This window comes from Microtus pennsylvanicus, chromosome 1 (genome assembly GCF_037038515.1).
Source record: "Microtus pennsylvanicus isolate mMicPen1 chromosome 1, mMicPen1.hap1, whole genome shotgun sequence".
NCBI lineage: Eukaryota > Metazoa > Chordata > Mammalia > Rodentia > Cricetidae > Microtus > Microtus pennsylvanicus.
Genome location: NC_134579.1, coordinates 63820284 through 63840145, shown reverse-complemented (window position 1 = coordinate 63840145; position 19862 = coordinate 63820284). Strand labels below are relative to the sequence as shown.

General features: G+C 47.0%; 2 protein-coding genes across 5 annotated transcripts in view; both read right to left on the bottom strand.

Annotated features, from left to right (window-relative positions):
- Window positions 1-10540, bottom strand: part of Xxylt1 (xyloside xylosyltransferase 1) — a 131446-nt gene extending 120906 nt beyond the window's left edge. Inside the window, exon 1 of the mRNA XM_075967461.1 lies at window positions 9961-10540. Within this exon, the coding sequence (XP_075823576.1) occupies window positions 9961-10461 (501 nt within the window). The 5' untranslated portion in view covers window positions 10462-10540. The remainder of the gene's footprint in view (window positions 1-9960) is intronic.
- Window positions 10541-14651: 4111 nt separating this feature from the next.
- Acap2 (ArfGAP with coiled-coil, ankyrin repeat and PH domains 2) overlaps window positions 14652-19862 on the bottom strand; it is a 122480-nt gene continuing 117269 nt past the window's right edge. For 2 of the 4 annotated variants that reach the window (XM_075967447.1, XM_075967411.1), the window contains one exon: window positions 18530-18765. In XM_075967447.1, coding sequence (XP_075823562.1) covers window positions 18665-18765 — 101 coding nt within the window. In that variant the 3' untranslated portion in view covers window positions 18530-18664. Of the gene's footprint in view, window positions 18766-19862 lie in introns of all 4 variants that reach the window. The other 2 variants (XM_075967437.1, XM_075967427.1) reach the window with 2 other exon arrangements.

Genomic DNA, 19862 nt, shown 5'->3' with positions numbered 1-19862 from the left:
GGCATTTCCCTGGAGCACCCAAGAAAGACTGTTAGAGGCAGGAAGGGCTGTGAGCAAGTGTGAGAAACAGCGTCCCCAGCTACAGGACCTGAGAAGACAAGGGAGGGGGCAGACAGATGGGAGCATCTCTTCTCCAGCCTGAGGCCTCCTGGGCAGGGTAACAGAAGCCAGGTTCTGTGGCACTTCATTCCACCAGAGGAGATTGCTTAATTGGGGCTTTTTAACAGTAATCACTCCCAATAAATGAAACAAACGACTTTAATTTGGAGCACATTAAGTTAACAGCAAGCATGCCACCAATTGACATGGCCTGGCTCACCTCCCCACCTCCTCACTCCCCCCAGCCCCGCTCTGGTGCTAGTGGCCCTGGGCCAAAGGCAAAGTTCTGAACAGAGGCGGTGTGAGGAAAGCAGCTGGGGTGCTAGCTCAGTCCTGTGATGAGGATGCAAGAGCCCTGTGGGCCAGCGGGGCAGCGGAGGGGGATGGAGGGGGCGGGGTGTGCTCCTTGCTTCACCAGTTGGGAGGGTTGGGGTGAACCCGAGATGGGGGATTCCCAACACACTGACAGTCAACGACCTGAGGCTCCTGCAGCTAAGCCACCAGCTCTGCCAGGGCTAAAAGCCGGCACAGCACCTGTCTCCACAGAAACGGTTCCCACATCTGCAGCAGGATCCTGCCCCGTGACAAGGAAAGGGCACGCCCGGTGGGAGCGCTGCAAGGCCTGCTGGGAGCACCAGGCTGCGCCCCAGAGCCAGGACCAGGAAGAACACGACCTTCCTGTCTGCATTCCCTCTACCTGGGAGCCAGACCCAGATGCTCTGGAGGCCCATTAACCACATTCAAACAGCCTCATCAACCCGATCTACACTGGACAGGAAGGCAGTCTTTAGTCCCCCTTCCTAAAGCCCTAGTGGCAGGACTGGTGAAAGCGAGCATTCCCTGGGGACCCGAAGACCAGGCACAAAACGCACCTACACGGTAGCACAGCGACCTCTAGTGGCAAACTAGAGTCAGTGGCCCTACTGCCCAGTCTTTCCAGAAGCTTGTGCTGTGCCTGGGCTCCTCCTCAGGCAGGCCTGGTGACCCCCAAGAAAACTGTAGACTCTAAAGTCCTACAACGGTCTTCCGATGGACATCTCGAGCAGGAGACAAGGACGTGGGCCACCCAAGGCACACAGTTCCCCAGTACGGACCCTGGCACAGAACAGCTGGGATGCTAGCCCAGGGTAGATATGACACCTAAGAGACCAGAGGCGGTATAAAGGGAACCCAAACGCAGGACTGCAGGGTCCAGCAACCATGTTCTTCACATTATACAGGTTCGTAAGGATGTTACAGAGAGGAAGGGGAGAGTTAAAGTAGTTGGGAGGTTGCTTTGTTGGTAAAAGACATCTGGGTTGTCATGGTTTGGATATGAAATGTCCCCTAAACCTCATTTGCCGAAGGCTCAATCCCCACAGCAGTGTTCTTAGGCAGGACTGATGGACTCATAGTCTGGTGGCATTACAGGGAGGTGGTGAGACGCAGAGCGGGGCATAGGAAGACACAGGCCACTGGGGAAACTGCTGGCCCTTGGCGCTACCCTCCTGTCATAACTTCCACCTCACCTCAAACCGGCAGTGACTCAATACCTTTCCCTTGTTCTTCGTGGGTGTTCTGCCACAGTGACCAAGCGAGGCTAAGGAAAAACTGGCACTGAAGAGTAGTGGCATTGTCACTGCATCTGACCTTGAGAGGGTCAGGGAGAGGAAGCTCTGGACCGCTGTGGACAGAGCTTACTGGTGATTCCGTGAACTCAGAACAGACACTCATAGCAACACCCAGGTAAAGGGATGAGGGTCCCACCCCGCTGGTGAGTTAGAAGCGCTATTCCTAACTTTCAGGCTATTCATAGAAAACTCTGGAAAAGAATTTGCCTACATTCTGTCCCTGCGCAGAGATTCTGAGTGAAGCTGAGCCTCACATGGCATGAAAATTCATCCAGGGAGTTGAGTGTCAGGGTTCTGCCTGCATTCACAGTGCCAGTTAAAGCAAAAGGCAAGCTTGCTTTTTAAAAAGTTGTACTTCAACAATAAATAGGTCAAAGGTGAGTAGCTGAGGAAATGAGCACCATTAAAAAGAAGCAGGGCAGCAAGATGGCCCGGCAGGGAGAGGAACTTGCTCTCACACCTGAGTTTGGTCCCTGGGATCCACACAGGGCTGCTGTGGCATGTACACCCAGACCGACACCCCGCCCCCCCGCCACATACGATAGGTAAGTTTATAAACTGTGGTTGCTTTTAAAGATGCTAACTAAGTACCTTGGAATCAGGACAACAGGAAAGCTGTCTTGAGGGTGTCTCAGGAACTGACCAGCCCCTATCCACTGAGACAAAGGTCTAAAGGGATAGATCAGACTTCCCGGCTTTCCTGCTCACGAAAGATCATGGAGTGAAATGACATTCAGCCATCCAGATTCTCAGAAGCCGTGAGTCCAGCTACTGTTCCAGCTGAAGGCAGACGCTGGCATGTTCTGTGTGATGCTGGTTTTATATATACACAAAATGTGCAAATTATGGGTTGTGGGGGCAGACAGCCCTTGAGAGGGCCAGACATGAAATCCCATGTTCCACTGGAGACTCTGGGAAGTTAGAGACCCAAGAACATGGGCCACTAGCCAAGAAAAGTAATAAGCAGCAAGCACAGCCAAGCCAGGAGCAATGTCATATGGCCTGGGAAGCTGTTAGGTAAAGGGCTTTTCAGGTACTTCAAGCTCATGCCATGTGCCTCATATGCCAGAAATGGCCCTACAGACTGGGGTTCACTGTGGCCCCACCACTCCTATGTTTCACCTCCCCTTTAAGAATGGGAACGTTCCCTACTCTATCGTGGCTGGAAATATGTAACCTTTTAGACTTTACAGGGGCTCAGATCTGGAATTCACCTTGAATCTCAGACACTTTGAACCTAAATTTATTTTTCTTTGGCAATATTGAAACTGTTGAGCCTATGGAGGCTCTTGGTAATGGATTCATTTTGCAGTATGAGTCAGAAATGAACCTGTGAGCGGGGCTAGAGATGGAATGTTGGGGTTTGTATATGAAACGCCTTCTCTAAGAGCTGGAGGTGAGGGAGTAACATGTCTATATAATTTCAGCATGCAAGAGGCAAAGACAAAAAAAATCAGCTCAAGGCCATCCTGACTACATAAAAGTTTGAGGTCAGCCTGGGCTACACAAGAAAGGAACAAGTGCAAGAAAGGAGCACGGGGGAGAAGAGGGAGAGGGAGAAAGAAAGGAAAAAGCAAAGAAGAAATCTCCCTGCAATGGAATATTCTTAGGTGGCATGACTTCAGGGAAGTGATTCAATCACTTGGGTTCTGACCTAACCAACGAACAACACATAAACCGACAGTACTATTGGTAGGTGTGGGAAAGCAGGACGTGGGGCCTAGTTGGAAGAAATGGGTCCCCGGGGGATGTGCCCTTGGAAGGTCTCCCCTGTCTCTCTCTCCTTTTCCCCTTGTCCTCTGCCTCCATTGTATACCCCACTTCCCAACTACCAAAAGGTGACCAGCTATCCCCTCCACACCTCGCAACCCCAATGTTCTGCCTCTTCATAGGCTCATAGCAACCAGGGGCTGAGATCCTTGGGACCATGAGCCAAAAGCAGGCTTTGCTCCTCCCCCAACTGCTCCCTGCCTTTGGTGGAAACATTAACCAGCAGAGTGACTGTATAACACTGCCAAATACATTTACACAACCGCCCCTATCAGCACGTGATCACCTCATTAGTCACCAGGAAAATGCAGTCCAAACCAAATCAAACCGACCCAATGACTAAGATAAACCACAACACGCACAGGTGAGAGTGTAGCCAGCAGGACCCCACACCGCCTGGAGTAGTGAGCAATAGCTGCCTTGAAAACATCTGGCCCTTCTACTCCTAGGTTATATATACCCAAGATCTGAGAGCATGGCTACCCCCAAAACAGGTGTTCACAGCAAGCCTGTTTACAACAAACAAACCAAAGTAAAACTGATAACTATGTAACAGAATATCCACACCATGGAATACTACCTAATTACAAAAAGCAACAACGTATTGACATGTTACAAAGTGGACATTACAAAGTGGACCTTAAGAATGTTATGGTGCATGAAAGCCAACCCCCTAAATCATATAAGGAAATTATTTTATATGGTCCATTACAATAACCATTCAAATTAAAAAATGTTTCAATTTTAAAAAGCATAGGGCCAGGAGAGGTTGTCCAGTGATTAAGGGCATGCACTGCTTGCTCCTGAGAGGGCCTGACTGATTTCCAGCACCCCCACTGAACAGCTCACAACCACCACAACCCCAGCTCGAGGGAGATGCAACACCTCACGTGTGCATATAGCCATACACAGACCCACAGATATGTACGTAATTAAAATAACTTTTTAAAGATTAACGAGGGAGTGGGACAGATGTGGGCATGCGCATGCATGCTATGCGCACATGTGGAGGCCAGACACCAAGTCCACAGAGTCTGTTCTCTACTCCACTTTTACACGGGTCTGGGAAGTACATTCAGGTCAGGTTTGCACAGCAAGGGCTTTCACCTGCTGAGCCTCTGGCTGGCCCAACAACAGACTAGTACTGCCTTCTGGAGGCTGAAGAGGGAAGGAGACCAGGGAGCACTGGGTATGGAATTAGGTCACGGAATTGCTTGCTTTAAGATGGTAAGTTATAGATCTACAGTATATCCCATTCCTTAGTTGTGGTGGTTTGAATGAGAATGGCCCTCATAGGCTCAAATATTTGAATGCTTAGTCACCAGCTGTTGGAGAAGGGTCAGGATTAGGAGGTGTGGCTTTCTGGGGGTAGGTGTGGCCTTGCTGGAGAAAATGTGTCACTAGGGGTGGGTTTTGAGGTTTCAAAGCCTATGCCAGGCTGTGTGTATTCTCCCTCCCTCAGCATGAGTTACTGAGTTCTGCCTTTACTATAAATACAGTCCTAGAAACACCTCACTGCACCCACACTTTTTCCTGGTCACTTCCTAATGACCCTTGAGCACCTGCCCAGGACATGCTGAGCTCTGAAGGAAGAGCGATGGCTGCAGTCTCTTGGATGTCTTGGATTTGGTCCACTTGGCAGAAGGATGGAATACGCCAGGAACTGGGCTGAGACCACGAAGGGGACAGAGAAGCAAGCTTCAGGATCCCTGTAGCTCTGCTGTGTCCACCACAGGCCCTCCTGCTCCAGCTCACACCCCTTCCCCATCACGCCCACTAGCTCCTACTGCCGATGACGCTCGGGTCATGGATGACTGGAAGAATCGACTGCCCACCCATGCAGGGAGGTTAGTGGCTGTCCTGCTTCTCATGTGCCACCTAAGGGGCATTGGTCACTTGTGACTCAGGATCGGAAAGTGTCATTTGTGAGTTCCCAAACCCTGACAGATAGAAAGGGTAAGGCCATCCTGCCTTCTAGGGATATTCCAGCAGGAGAGAAAGACCGCAAACAAGTCCATAGGTCAGGTCAGTTACTTTCTCAAACATCTGGGCAGGCTGGCACTTCAGCCCCCCCTCCCAGTCCTCTCTGAAGAAACCACTCCTCCAGGGAGTTCCTCTCCCCTTCCCTCACTCTGCTCCCACATCTTAGCAGGGAGCCTTCTCTGGCCACCTCCACAGTCAAGTTCCCACCCTGGACACCTGAACACACCTTAGCTCCTTGTCCTGCTTTGCTTTTCTCTTACTTGGTTATTTGTTTAACGTCCATCCCCACACACATTTCCAAGAGCTGGGGCTGGGGGGAGGGGTGCTGTTCCGTTCTTGTGGGTCACAGGGACCCAGAGCAGTGCCTGGTCCAGGGTAAGCGGTCTACATCTGCGGAACAGAGGGACAGACTAAGAAGTATGGGCCACAAGAGACACACACGGATGACAGGAAAGAAAGGGGCTCAGAACAGGAGTGGTGGCGTTTGAGCAGACATCAGGGTGACAACACAGGAGAATGCTATAAGGAACAGCACCGCAGGGGTCGACAGGCTCTGCAGGGAGCAGGGCTGCTTTCCAGGTCTGTTCACCAGGCTTAGTTTCCAAGAAGACAGCAGAGGAGGGCCGCATTGTAAGCAAAGCCACAGAAACACTGGTCTAAACACTAAGCAACACAGACTTGCTGCTTCAAACTTCAACAGCCATCCTGAAGCATGACGACAAGGGCTTACCCTGGGGAAGGTGAGAGTGATCTAGAAGGAACCTCACATCTGCATGGGCTCTCACGGGAGCCAGAAATGCCTCCCTCCAGCCCAAGCGTGATTACGCCGGCTTCCTGGCAGACATTCCTGGTACACCCCGTCAAATCCAATACAGCAAGGAGAGCTGAGGGGAGTTCAATCCTATCTAGGTGTGATGGTGCACACTTACAATCTCAGCACCAGGAGACTAAAGCAGTGGGATTTTAAGTTCTAAATGAACGTTCTGGGCACCACCCAGGGCAGTCTGAACCAGGGACTGGGGGAGGACACAGGACTCTAGTGAACACGTGACTCCTGAGGAGTAGGAAGATGGGCTATCCAAGCAGCTCCTCCATTCGTACCTGGGACACAGCAGGTTCAGACATTTAGTTACAAGGATTCCACAGTAAGAACATAACAAAAAATTTTTTCTATAATAGTCAAAATGAGATTTTTCTCATTTTGTGAAAAACGTTTCACCTAATATTTAATTAATGAAAACATAGCCCAAGGTTGCTAATAATGTTATAATGCTCTCTATCTATTTCTGGTGTTTTTTACTTGAAGGTGGCCTGGGAAGGCACCTCTGAGTATGGATACAAGTCCTGTGCTAGCTCGCTATAGCATTGAGGATATCTTGTGGACATGACAGAGTCCCAGGGTTCTCTCTGAGAGAAGCCCATGCTGTTTCTAGAAGGCTGTGTGTCAAGGAGCCACTTTCCCCTTCCCTCTAGTTCCAACACAACATCCCCAGAGTAAACTGTCCTCTGGACTTGTCTTAAAAGAGAAAGGTAATCCTTAAAGGGGACAAACTGTAGTCCAGGGCTCTCCCACCTCAAGGCCAGTCACTCCCCAGTGGCCTTGGCGAGTTTCTTCACTTCTGTGGTCTGTTCCTGAAGATCCCTTCTAGCTGACTGAACCTGTCTGAGAAGTTCTAATTTCCTTCCTCCTAATACATGCTGAAAGAAATAGCCCCCTGTATAAAAAAAAACAATCACATAAAAAAGGCCCGGGGTCAGAGGCTAGAGACGTGGAAGCAAAGAGATGAAGAGACGTCAGGGCCTACGTTCTTAAGAAGTTCGTAGACAGGGCTGGGGTGAGGAAGAGCATTTGCCTAGCACTACAGACCTGAAGGACAGAGCTGGCAGAGGAGAAGGCAGGAGGGGACGGCTTGTGGTGTGAGAAGTGTCCAAAGCCTAGGAAGAATTAAATCACAAAATGCGTCCTGCTTTTGAGGGAGAGGCATCATTTATTTAGCACAGGAACAAGTTCACAAAATATGAATTCATAAACAATGGGAGCAATGTGACCCCAAGATTGATAAATCTTTATCTGCCCAACGCTGTCTGGTTAGAACAGTGGCTCTCAACCTTGCTAATGCTGTGACCTTTTAATACAGTTCCTCGTATTATGGGGACCCCAACCGTTTCATTACTACTTCATAATTGTAATTTTGTTACTGTCATGAATCATAACGTAAATATCTATGTTTTTCAGTGGTCTTATGTGACCCCTGTGTGAAAGGGTCATTCAATCCCATAAAGGGGTTACAGCTCACAGGTTGAGAACCACTGGGTTAGACCCACTGGCTCACACTAGCTCCCACCTTCATACCTCACAGGGAAGGTGGCAGTCCCTTCAGGTCATTTGCAGTAGTCTCCAAGCTTTGTGTAAGGGCTTGTGGCTGTCAGATGGGCCCCACAGAGCAGGAAGCATCATGTCCTCAAGACATGGCCTATGCTCTTGAGGCCACTTGTATGGCAAGGATTGTGTAGGGGCAGCCGTCTTAACACAGGACAACAGCAGGAAGGACCAACGGGAAAGGACAATGACATACTCTTCAGTTGTGGGTGCCCTGCACACCTCCAAGGAGGTAATAGAAGAGGGGCGAGATGCAGAATGGAGAAAGTACTCCACCCCTGGGAATGACATCTTCTCACACATGCAGGCTGAAGGCTGGCTGTGCTTCAGCTGGGGATGAAGGGGGGGAACAGATCTGGAAATGCAGAGTAGGCCCAAGCTGCTACCCCAGCAGGTTGCCACAACCATGCTGGTCTTCGAGGTGACCTGGTGCAATCCAAGATCTGTCTAGACTGGCCCCAGGGCCTTCTCCCTGAAACAGGAAAGCTTCTCCAACGTCAGAGCCCAGAGGACCAAACAGGGTAGGCTGAGCTACCTCTGAAATTCCAGATCAGTAGAGCAGGAAGGCTCTGGAACAAATCCGCCCATCGAAGTGGGCACAAGCTCCTAGGCCTCCTACAGGACGAAAGTCCAGCCCAGGTACCCTTTCCTGACTGTAGCAGTTATCCTGACGGACTCATCCGCCCAGTGCAGAAAACATATCTTCAATGCTATGAGGGGAAGCAAGATTGGAAGCTATGAAGGACTGGACATGGAAGGTTCCCGGAGAGGGAAGAAGGGACATTCTGGGTGGAGAAGACAACTTGTGTAAGGCCACCTTCAATAGTGTTAGGAAGCGTGGTGCATGACACACAAACAATGGAGCCCTCAGGAGTATTGGCACGAGTGTGAGGCCAGCCTGAGCTCCACAGTGAATTCCCGGGACAGCTTAGACCACAGTGAGATCCGGACGTGAGGGGAGCCGCCTGGGCTACAAGCACCTATAATCCAGCACTCAGGAGACATCGGCAGGAAGACTGTGAGTTTAGCTGCCCTCCTGTTGTACATAACAAGATGGTGTCTCCAAAAAAATAAAATAAAATAAAATGAGGACATTGGCACATTTATGGGAAAGAGAGTGAAGTCAGAGAATAAAACCAGGCTGACAGCAGAGCCTCACCAAGCAACTGGGGCGTGACAATGTAGTCAGCTATGGACCCCTGAACCCAGCATGGCCCTGGCAGCAGCTCCTGATAGTCACCAAGCTAGGCACAGACACAGGGAATATTGTTCGCGCCTCCCTGTCCTTCCACCACCATCAGATGCCATCCTTTAAGATGGCCTAACCCATTACCCAATAAGCAGACTCTAGACCCCTCTACACAATACAGGTTCAAAACAGGGCAAGCAAGCTGATGAGGAGAACCAGCACACCAGGTCAAGAGTCCAATCCCGGACAGGCAGAGGCAAGTGATAAATCAGAAGATGAAAAACGTGGGAGCTGCCAGGAAGGCAGGCTGGTGGGTTCATATCTGCATCTCTTTGAGATTTCTCTTCCCCTGGAGGAGGAACCTGCGGCCTCTCTAACTGGTTCATGTCCTTAAGGGCAAGAAGGAAAAGGGCACAGAGAGGACACGAGATGGTTTCCAAGGAGAACCAAAACGATTGCAATACCCTGACTTCTACTGAGGAATTCCTGTTCAACCACGACTTCTAGAGGCTTCTCCCAGACCCTGTCCGGCACACTTTGCTCAGAAAGATGACTACTGGTGTCTTCAAAATGAACAGTTCCCTCCTCGGAATATTAAAAGGAATGTAGACTGTGAAGGCACTTCTTAGGCATGCTGAGAAGCTAGCAAAATGGGGCAGGCTGATTCTCCCGTGAATGAAGCAGTGCTGAATGAAGCGGGAGACGGACTAGTTAACAGGGCAGATCCCCTTCGGCTCAGCTGAGCTAGTCTGGTTCTGGGACACGCCCCCAGACCAGATCTCCAGCATGCTGGGCATGCATGTGCTGGGCATGCATGCACCGGGCAAGGTGGAGGGAATCAGACAGACTACAGGCATAGGAAAGGGCCGGCGCTCACCGAAGCCGCCAAAAACTGCTCAGAGTGCAGGCAAGGGCCACCCACCGCTCACCTTGCACTTGAAGCCGGCGGCGGGCGGCAGGAGCTCCCGCAGCAGGGCCTTGGCCACCTCGCGGCTGGCCTCCTCGCTCACGAAGTGGAGGTTAAGCACCTCGTGAGCCTCGAACTTGGCGAGGCGCAGCAGCGAGCGCAGCGCCACCCGGGCCTTGGCCTGCAGCGCCGCGTTGTGCTCCGCCTTGGTGAACATCATCAGCAGGTGGTAGTCCACTGGCACGGCCGCGCCGCTCTCCAGGCTCTTGGCCTTGGCGCCCGAGGCTGGCACCGCGGAGCCCCGGGCCAGGTCCAGCGGGGGCGGCGTAGGCGCGGCGACCCCGGCGCGGGCCTCCTTCAGCCTCTTGGTGGCGCTGGAGAAAGTCTCCCGGCCCGAGCCCAGGTAGTAGAAGGCGCACACCGCCAGCGCCGCGGCCAGCAGCAGCGCGCAGTAGTGCGAGCGCAGCGCGCCCAGGCGCGCCATGGCCCGAGCGCACGCGGCCCCGCCTCGGAGGAGGCCCATGCGCCCCAGCCCGCGGCCCAGCAGCCGGGCCCGCTCACACCGGCGCTCCAGGGCCCCCAGCCCCGCAGCCGGCGGCGGCCATGGCGGGGGCGTGCCCGCGCTGCCCCGAGCCAATCGTGAGCGTGGATGCCTGAAAGGCGGGGCCACCGCAGGCCCCGCTAGGTCCTAGGTTCCGAGGGATTAGACTCGAGATGGCCCCTTCGTAGTTTGGGTGCCAGGCTTGAGACCCGCGGACTGAAGCTAGAAACTAGACAGGGTCGACCTACTCGGCTCAGAGGGCTAGGGAGGGAAATACCTGCTAGGCTGGGTCTTGAAATTACACCCCAACGTAGGATAATATTGAACTTAAACTCATAAATGCAGAACTCGAAAACGTTAACTTTTCTCCACATTTCTCTTCTTGTTTTTTTAGAAGCTTTAGCTGCCTCTCCCGCCTTTTAATAAACTAGCTGGAGCCAAAACATTTAAACTAGAAAGTTCCTTCCTGTTTCACACATAAGTTTACAACACCCCAAATGAAAATGGCTTCGCCATCCCACTTAGCACCTCTGGTATAACCCAGAGAATATGTGCGGCCAGCAGAGGGACCTAGCTGTTCAAAACATCATCCTCCCTTCAGAGAGTCCCTGAGGAGCATCAGTATTGAAACCCTCAACGGAAAGACTGAAATGTCCCAGAAAGTTTTTTAAAATTTTTAACTGGGGCATACTGAAGTAACTAGCCTGGAGTCATTTTAACCCTAGTCAGTCAGACAAGACCAGATGGACAAATGTTCATTAACTTCAAATTTCTAAGACGTGATGATGGACCAAGCGTTCTGAAGTAAATTTCTGCATACTTGAAAGAGGTGGAGGTGAAAATGCACGAAAATCCCACGTTTATGACACACATTTCTCCCGCGTGGAAAAGGGCTCACCTGTCCCAGCATCACAATCATCTTCAGCTCTGCCCTTTTCTATCGGAGCAACACTTCCGAAAAGCATCTGCCGTCCCAAACAGGCCCGAGGGACCCCGGGTGGCAGAATGACCACAGTTGGTAGTCACCTGATGCCCACCACTCCGTAATATGTAGGTATTACAAGTGCCCAGAACATGGGCTTTCCGATGCATAAATCAAACTTGGCATTGTATCTCTCTAAACCTCCAAGGCTGGGAGTCACGGGATGGAAACTCCAGGCCAGTTCTACCACTGCAGGCTATTACATGCCCAGCAGTTACTTGGTTACTCTGAAAATGAAGCCAACACTACTATCACAGATAAGAAAGATACAGATTGTTTTTTAAAGTGCCTCACATTGAATAAATATTTCAAAGACATTAAATTTACCAAAATAAGTGTAAATATCCAACAGACAAAAATTTAGTAACCAGAAATTTTCTGGGGGTACTTATAAATACTGCCCCAAATCGTAATATTATGTCTCTAAATAATTACATAATTTTGCAGCCCGTGCCTCTGAGTCCCCATTCATACCATCGATACAGTGGGCTTTCCCTCTGGCACTTATTCTACCTTTTTTTTCAACTAATGCTTTATTTTCAGACTTTGAGTCCTTTCATTTATGCAAAAGAAATAAAGTGATTTAAATTTTATCTAAGTCAGGAAAATACTCAAATGCTCTGCACAAAATTTCCATTGCCTGATCTATCAGCACCTGGCATTAATTTTTACTTGCTATTTCTCTGCATTGATCTGTTCTCAGATAAAATGCACAAACTTGGGTATATCGTAATATGCCCATATAGACAGAAACGCTGATATGCGCAGTAACTCTAGAGGTAAGTTTAACTTTGGTCAAAATATATGATTTCTAATCAGGTATTAGGGAGCTGGGTTTTCCTATAGAGTAAATTCCATATCTACTTCAGAGCATGGATTATAGTCTCTAAACTCCTTCCGCTAGTGTGTGGACTTAGACCATCATTAGTGACTGTGTGACAACCACCTACATGCTATCTAGTTCATCTTTCTTTCTTGAATAGGCTCTAAATGAACAGTCGATACTATTTTTTAATCAAATATTTCCACTGTTGAACAAGCCTCCAATAGGATAAACAAGCCTCAAAAATACCAGTCAAACCAGCATTTTCACTTCCAGGAATTTACTCTAAGGAAATAACAACATCCTAAAATATTTAGCTGTAAGAGGCCAGGTGTGGTAGCTGTAATCCCAGCAACTCGGAAGGCTAAGGCATCACGGTGCCTGTGAGTTCAGAGCTAGCTGGTAGGCTTCGGTTTTCTTATACGGTTGCGGGCCTATGTGACTGGCTCCTAAAGATAAAATATTTAGTTCTAAGAGCAAGATTTATGAGAGCAAAATATGGGTATTGAGTAATTACCGATGAACTGCTTAGGCAAGCAATGTACTGCAGTCGTTAAAAGTGACAATATTCAGAGGTGGGCAGATTTCGAGGCCAGCCTAGTCTGGAGAGCAAGTTCAAGACGATCCAAGGAACTGTCTGGCCGACTCAAAAACAAACAATAACTGATGTACTCATCAACTGCATGTGAACAATTTTTTCTGTAGAGGAAACCTATAAATTTGAGACATATTAGCCAACTGCAACATATGAACATGTGCGGAGTGACTTGGGAAAACCATATTTGAGACACCTGGAGTAATGATAGTCTTGCACAATTTAAGGGGGTACTACATCATTATACAAGGTTCTTTCAGGGATTCACACCCAATGATCTGCTGGTGGCGTTTCGAATCTGGTCCAGAGAAAAGGAGACCTGTCAGTGGGAGCTGAAACCCGAAGCAATACTGCCATCCACGACTACTAAAATGATGCTGGCACATCTGAAATTCCTCACCAAGGTTTTTAAATGCTCCCCATCTAAGTAAAAGAAGATCAGAAAGCAGTATTGTCAGCGGCGTAAGTGCGTAAAGACATTAAGGTCTAGAAGGGCTCTATGGGGGCAGCTTCCTCAGCAGCATAAATCAAAACGTACTTCTACGATCCACCCTGTCCAGAACAGCAGGCACGAGGCGCCTGTGGCTGCTGAGCTCTCAAGATGGGGCTGAAAACTGAACTTGCTGTCGCCGAATTCTGATTAACAGGGACTTGTGCAGACTGGAGTGCCTGCCACACAAGCAGCAGAAAGATGTGAGTTTGGTCACCAGGACCCAGGTCAAAATGTCAGGTGTGCTGCACATCCCAGTTCTGCCACGGGGAGGCAGAGGTAATATCTTGGGGTTCACTGCCCATCTAGTCTAGTCTAATTGACAAGCCCCAGGCCAGTGAGAGACTTTTCCGCAAGTAAACAATATAAACTGTACCTGAGGCGGAATGGCATCCAAGGATGCAATGTTCTCCACACAGACATGTTCACTTGCACCCACACATACATGCACCCACAAACACATAAGCATGCACACATGCACATGAAATAAATGGTCACCTGTAGCTAGTGGCTTATTTTTTTTTGGACAGCACAGGTAGGTGACAGAATTGCAGACAATTTTTCTTTTACTTGAGTCTTGTTTTCTGCGTGACATTACTGATTGCTTGTTTGGAGTTGGGCTCATGCTGCCTCCAGTTCCCCTGCCTCCAACTCCCAATGTGCTGAGATTCCAAGCACATGCCATCAAACCTAGCCCTTTTCAGTTACTTAAACTTTATCTTTGCAGTGAAGATGAACTCTTTTTCACAATAAGAAACAGGCTCTTTGCCTTCATCTAAAACACTTGTGTGGATTCTCTTTTCGAGACTGCTTTGAGAATGAGATGCGGTTTGTAAGGCAGATCACAGATGCAGAGTCTGCATCTGCTCTGAACTAACTGTGAAAGCCCAGCTTCGCTTCCAGTTCCGCGGTTCAGCGCTCCTTTCCCTCGGCCCCATTCACACGGGAGCGGGGTTTTGTTTTAATGAAAGGATGGGCTACAGATGTGCTGCCAAGATCAGGAACGCCAACAAACATATCAACCATAATGGGGAGAAGCAGAAGAGTCAAGAATGTCTCTCGTGGTCTTTAGTTCATGAAGCAAGAGCTACAGCATCTCTGAAATTGGCAAGAAAAAATATTTAAAGGATCCAAATGTTTTTCTGAATGGAAGTAATCGGTAAACAGGATCAACATGAACTGCCATTCCTTGGAAGGGTCGGAGAGTCAGGCTGGACTTTAACTAGAACAGATGTTAGGCAGCCACCACACAGTTCAAAAGAAATCTGAGCACCACAGTGACTGCGCCAGAAGTGAGATATTTTTATTGACTTATTATTGTAAATTTTCAGCATACAAAGTAATCAAGTATATTTACAATTCTTACATAATGTACATTTTAGAATAACTATAAAGATAATGTACTTTGCTTCATTTACAATGACAAACTACAGAAAAACTACATTCATGAATTAGATACAAATCTACACACTAATAAAAACTAATGGAGTGTTGGTTATACATTCTTAAAATCCTTTTCACAGGCAGCAAGAAATAGTACATGTGATCAGTCTTTATGACCGGAATGATCCAGAAATATCACAAAGCACGTAAACAGATATTTTTAAAAAAGGAGCTTGTCATTTCCAAAAGTTACCCTTTAGCCTTTCGTATGAAAAGGTGCTAACAACTTGATAGCACAGCAAGCTTTCCCTGTTAAAAATTAATGCCCAAAATAGGGCTGGGGAATGAGAAAATCCTAGAAAATAAGATAGTGAGAAGACCAATGCAAAGAAAAATTCTAGTTAATTAAATCTTCCTTTGTCCACATGATCCCCATTTATGTAAACAGAAAAAGATGCCCACAAAACACCCTTCTGGGTGTCAGGACTCAGCCAGACTGAATCCAAGTCCTTTCTATGGTTATGACATCAAAAAGTTAATAAAAGGTGAGTTTAACTTTATAATATTTGGCTTTTTATTAATGTTTGCTATTGTACAAAATGCAGACTTTTTTTTTACAATTTGATGCTTTCAAATTCCAATCTAGTCTTTTAAACCTGACGAGGCTCTCCCGTGTTTCTGGAGCCTCTTTTCAAACTCAGGGGAAGCTGCTACTTGACAGTGATGCCAATCCTCCCAGGACACACGTGCTTTCGGAGCTTACGTCAGAGCCGGACCATGGGGGCCGGGATGAAGCCCGGGGCCAGGCTGCTGCTCGTGGGCTGACTAAGACTGCAGGTCTCCGGGGACAGGTGCACAAAGGGCGGCTTTAGAGGTTCCCTTTGTTTCAGTCATTCGCTTTATTTGTGAGGAGCCCTGGATCCAAGAAGGATGTGAACTAAAGCTATGATGAACATAAGATTTCATTTTTTAAAAAAAATGCAGCAACACGGAAAGTTGACCTGAGAATGAGTGGTCTAGGAATGTCCAATTATTCAGAGTGGGTAGCAAGTTTAGGTTTAAATAAAACATCTTGGTTCATGATCATATCTGATATTCAGAAAAATGTACTTTTAAACACTGCCAACATGATCACAAACATAAATTCTCTAAAATATAAGCATATAATTTCCCCCCCAGAAACACAAGCTGCCCGCTGGATTACTTTGGGGGAAGCAAACACCAAAGTTTGCGGCACCACGGCAGACACCGGCATCAGTCAGTCAGGCACCCTGTAATGCTGGAAGCTTTTCATTTCCAAGGACTGTACTGAAAATGAACTTAAAATCTTGGAAATGTTAAACGAGTAAGTGTCTCAGTGAAGCCTTGGGAATGGCTACTCGATCACCTTTATCCGTGCCCGTGTTAAAGCCACATTTTGTGCAGCCTTCATTGTGCCTCTGTTCTTATTTTGGCAGTAATCCAATTGTTTCCATTAATGAGAGCATGAAAAAAAGTGAACAGGCTAATAATAAAGAATCAAACTCGTAGTGGCGCGCACCTTTAATCCCAGCATAAGGGAGGCAGAGGCAGGCGGATCTCTGTGAGTTTGAGGCCAGCCTGGTCTACAAGAGCTATTTCCAGGACAGGCTCCAAAGCTATAGAGAAACCCTGTCTCGAAAAACAAAAAAAAAAAAAATCATCAAATTCTTCTCAGCATGTCTGTCCTGCAGAGAACACAGAGCAATCGGAAAGAGCGGCCTGAGTGTGTGCCTGGCATTGTGGATATTCGTCTCTCCTACTGTATGGATACTGCACAACACGCCACATAAAGCTATTGGTGAACACAGGAAACTCATCTAAGAGCCGATCTACTTCATGATAGAAATTTAAAGCCTTGCTAGACTCCATTCCCTTTCTGTCATTCAATTTCTCAGCACGTTGAGAAAATTAAGTGAGCCATAAAAACATGTTCTTGCATTGCCGGGCTCCATGCGATCAGAAAAGATGAAGCTTGTTCTGAAGATACTCAGAACCACGATGATCTTCAAGGCATTTCACACACACCTGAATCTTTAAGGCTTATTTCAAAAACACTCTAGCCATTAAAAGGGCAGCAGACACTACTGACTGTCACACCAAGGACTTCTGACACACATCAGGGAGGGAGGCAGACAGAGGACTGTCCCCAGCAGCTGAAAGGGAAGCCCATCTGCACCTCCACAGACGAGGCAGGAGCTCCACAGTGACCGAGAACGGGCACTGAGGAGAAGAGGTGGGCTTCTTCCCTCTGGTCCTTTCTTTAGCCTGTTCTTCCTTGAATATGTGTTAGGACAATAAATTTCAAAACACACACCAATTAAAATTAGACTTTTGCCTTTAACAAAATACCGACAAGGCCATATTCCTTCCATCCTGTGGAAGTCTGTGCTTCCTCAAATAGAAATCACAGCAGATCTGTATCTCTAACATGTGGGGACTTATGAAATAAGCACTACATGCTTGCAACTCGGCTGAGCCAGGGGACCGTATCTGTGCTGAGAATTTATCGCAGTATGATTTCTGCTTAGATTCATATTTCATATTTAATCAAAGTAAGGCTCTACATACTGTGGGGGAAATGGTAATTTTTTATTTAATTGACTATAATTTTATATATATATATACATTTAAAAATGTTTCTGTGAAGCTGAGTATCAATGCTACTTACATACAATCTCTAAAAGATTAAATGTCATCAACAGTGCTGGAAATGAACCACAAGGCAATTATTTATTCATTCCATACTTTGACAAGACGTGCCAATCAGAGGTGGAATCTGACCAAACTGTATCACATACTCGTAATTTTGGAACTCAAAGGTCAATGACATATTTTACTTAATTCTAAAGCTATATACAGGATACAATTTAAAAGAATGTATACTGTTGTATAGTAAACAAGATAAATGTAGAAAAAATAAAAGGAATTTATTGCTGGTAAATTTTAGTATAAACAGAAAAAAATTAGCTTTTTCTTCTTTTACATGGAGATTTTTCTTTCACCAGGAGTAATAGTAAATATACACATATATATATAGCTTAAAATGGATAAATTCCAAATATAAAATGACCTACATTATATTTGAAATCACCGTGTTTTGGTGAAAGCCCAATTTTGCAATAGTCAACTTCTGGAATACAGTTTTATTGCACTGATGATCTTTTCAAGGTTTTAGGAAATCAACCCAACAATAAAAACTGAGCTGGGAGTCTTGCGGTGACTGAAAGAAGAAAACAGAATGAGCTCCTTTGCACCACAAGATGAAATAAGTCTAAAGACTAAAGTGTGGTCTACTGGACAGTCACCATGTTTGCTAAAGTCCTGACGTGCAATGGCATCTCTGAGCAAAGGAGGGGCATCCTCACTAGTCCTAGCAATGACATCATATACCGTGGGTACCACAGCTAAGCTACCAGGAAACACACGAACATATTTCTAAACCACCAACAATTATCAGCGAAGCTGTAGAAAAGATACATCCTCGATACAGGTAAGCAAACTGGCTCCCACTTGGTGCAGACATAGTGACTGAGTATTCCTGGGGAGAAGCAGGGCACTACCCAAGGCAAAGGTGCATGGGCCCAACAGTGTAAGCATCTCGGAACTTAGGAGATCGCTTAGATCTGGATACAACTTTATATAAAAGCACACCAGTTAAACAGTCTTTTTCTTTTTAAATAAAAGAGGAATTATAGTGGATTTCTCCCTTTCCCAACCATGAGAGATCTGTTTTCATTTACAAAAATACCAATGAATGGGTACCATTTTTCTCCAAACAATTCAATGTCTACTAAAATCAAGTAGAATTAAAGCAGTTAAAAAAAGGTGTAAGATTTTGGTTGTACACATTGGTAATTCACCAAATTTCATAGTTTCCCCTCTTTAAAAGGCTCAGAACTTCTGTGAATCTTGCTGGAAACGATTGAGTTTCTCTGGATTATTGGATGCCATTTGAGAAAAATCACGAAAAATGTCCTGGTAAGTTTCATCACCTGCATGAAAGTAAAACAAAGACACTTTTAAAATGTATACAGCTAAGGCGTTAATAGAACAACACATGCTTTTACTTGTACTATTTTAGGGCTCATTACATTCAAGTTTTGTTCCAAGAGCATTTTTGGAAGGAAAAAAGCCAACTAAAAATAACACCAGAAAAGTACGAAAGAAAGGGAAGCTGTACCTGAGAGAAGCATCTCAGATGTGCGGCAGGGGAGCTCAGAGTTAGAGAGGAGCAAGATGCAAGCGTTTGAAAGCAATGTGAAGAAACATTCGTTAGCACACGAAAGAAGAGAGGTTATGAGATGAAGTACACAGCACATTTTATAAGAAAATACTTTGCTGAATAAAAGTTAAAGGAAATGACTAAAGCCAAATACTAGTCAAGGTTCTGATGGATGCAGGTTACCAAGGAGACAAGCTGGGCAACAGCCACGAAGAGCTTCCTGCACCATCTTCAGCTCGAAGCGCTTTATGCTGAAACAGCTGTTGGTGAAAGGGAGCTCGCATACCCTCTGAGGTTGAGAACTAACACGTCGTCTGACCCGCTGCTCGGTAAATTCACTAATCACAAGGCCAGAGTGTGACTGCAAAACCAGAGCTCCACACTGTCAGGTGACTCACGAGCGGGACTGCTATGCAATCGGAAAGGATAGCCAACAATCTACTCACAGTCGGAGGAACAAACGTGTGGACCCTCAGCACTTTTACAGAAATGTAAATTAGAGCTGAGGACGTACGGCAAGCGGGGAACAATTCTTCTCACCAAGGAACTATATGCATACGTATAAATTAATCCCTCGAGGGGAGAAATCTTATTTCCAGGACGGCTTGCTTATCATGACACGTCCAGCCGAACACTGCATTGGCACAGACTCCTGGAGCAATGCTACTCTCACTTGAGCATAGGATACTGTTTTATAAGACTCTTGTCATTACAGGGGTCAATCATTAGATCCTCTGAGATAACCTGCATCCCATCTTACAACAATCTCATTATCACAGATCTTGTTAACAGCACAGTAAGCTCTCGAAGTCTTACAAAGCGAGATTATTATAAAGCACAGAGATGTCATACCAAAGGCTAGAGAAT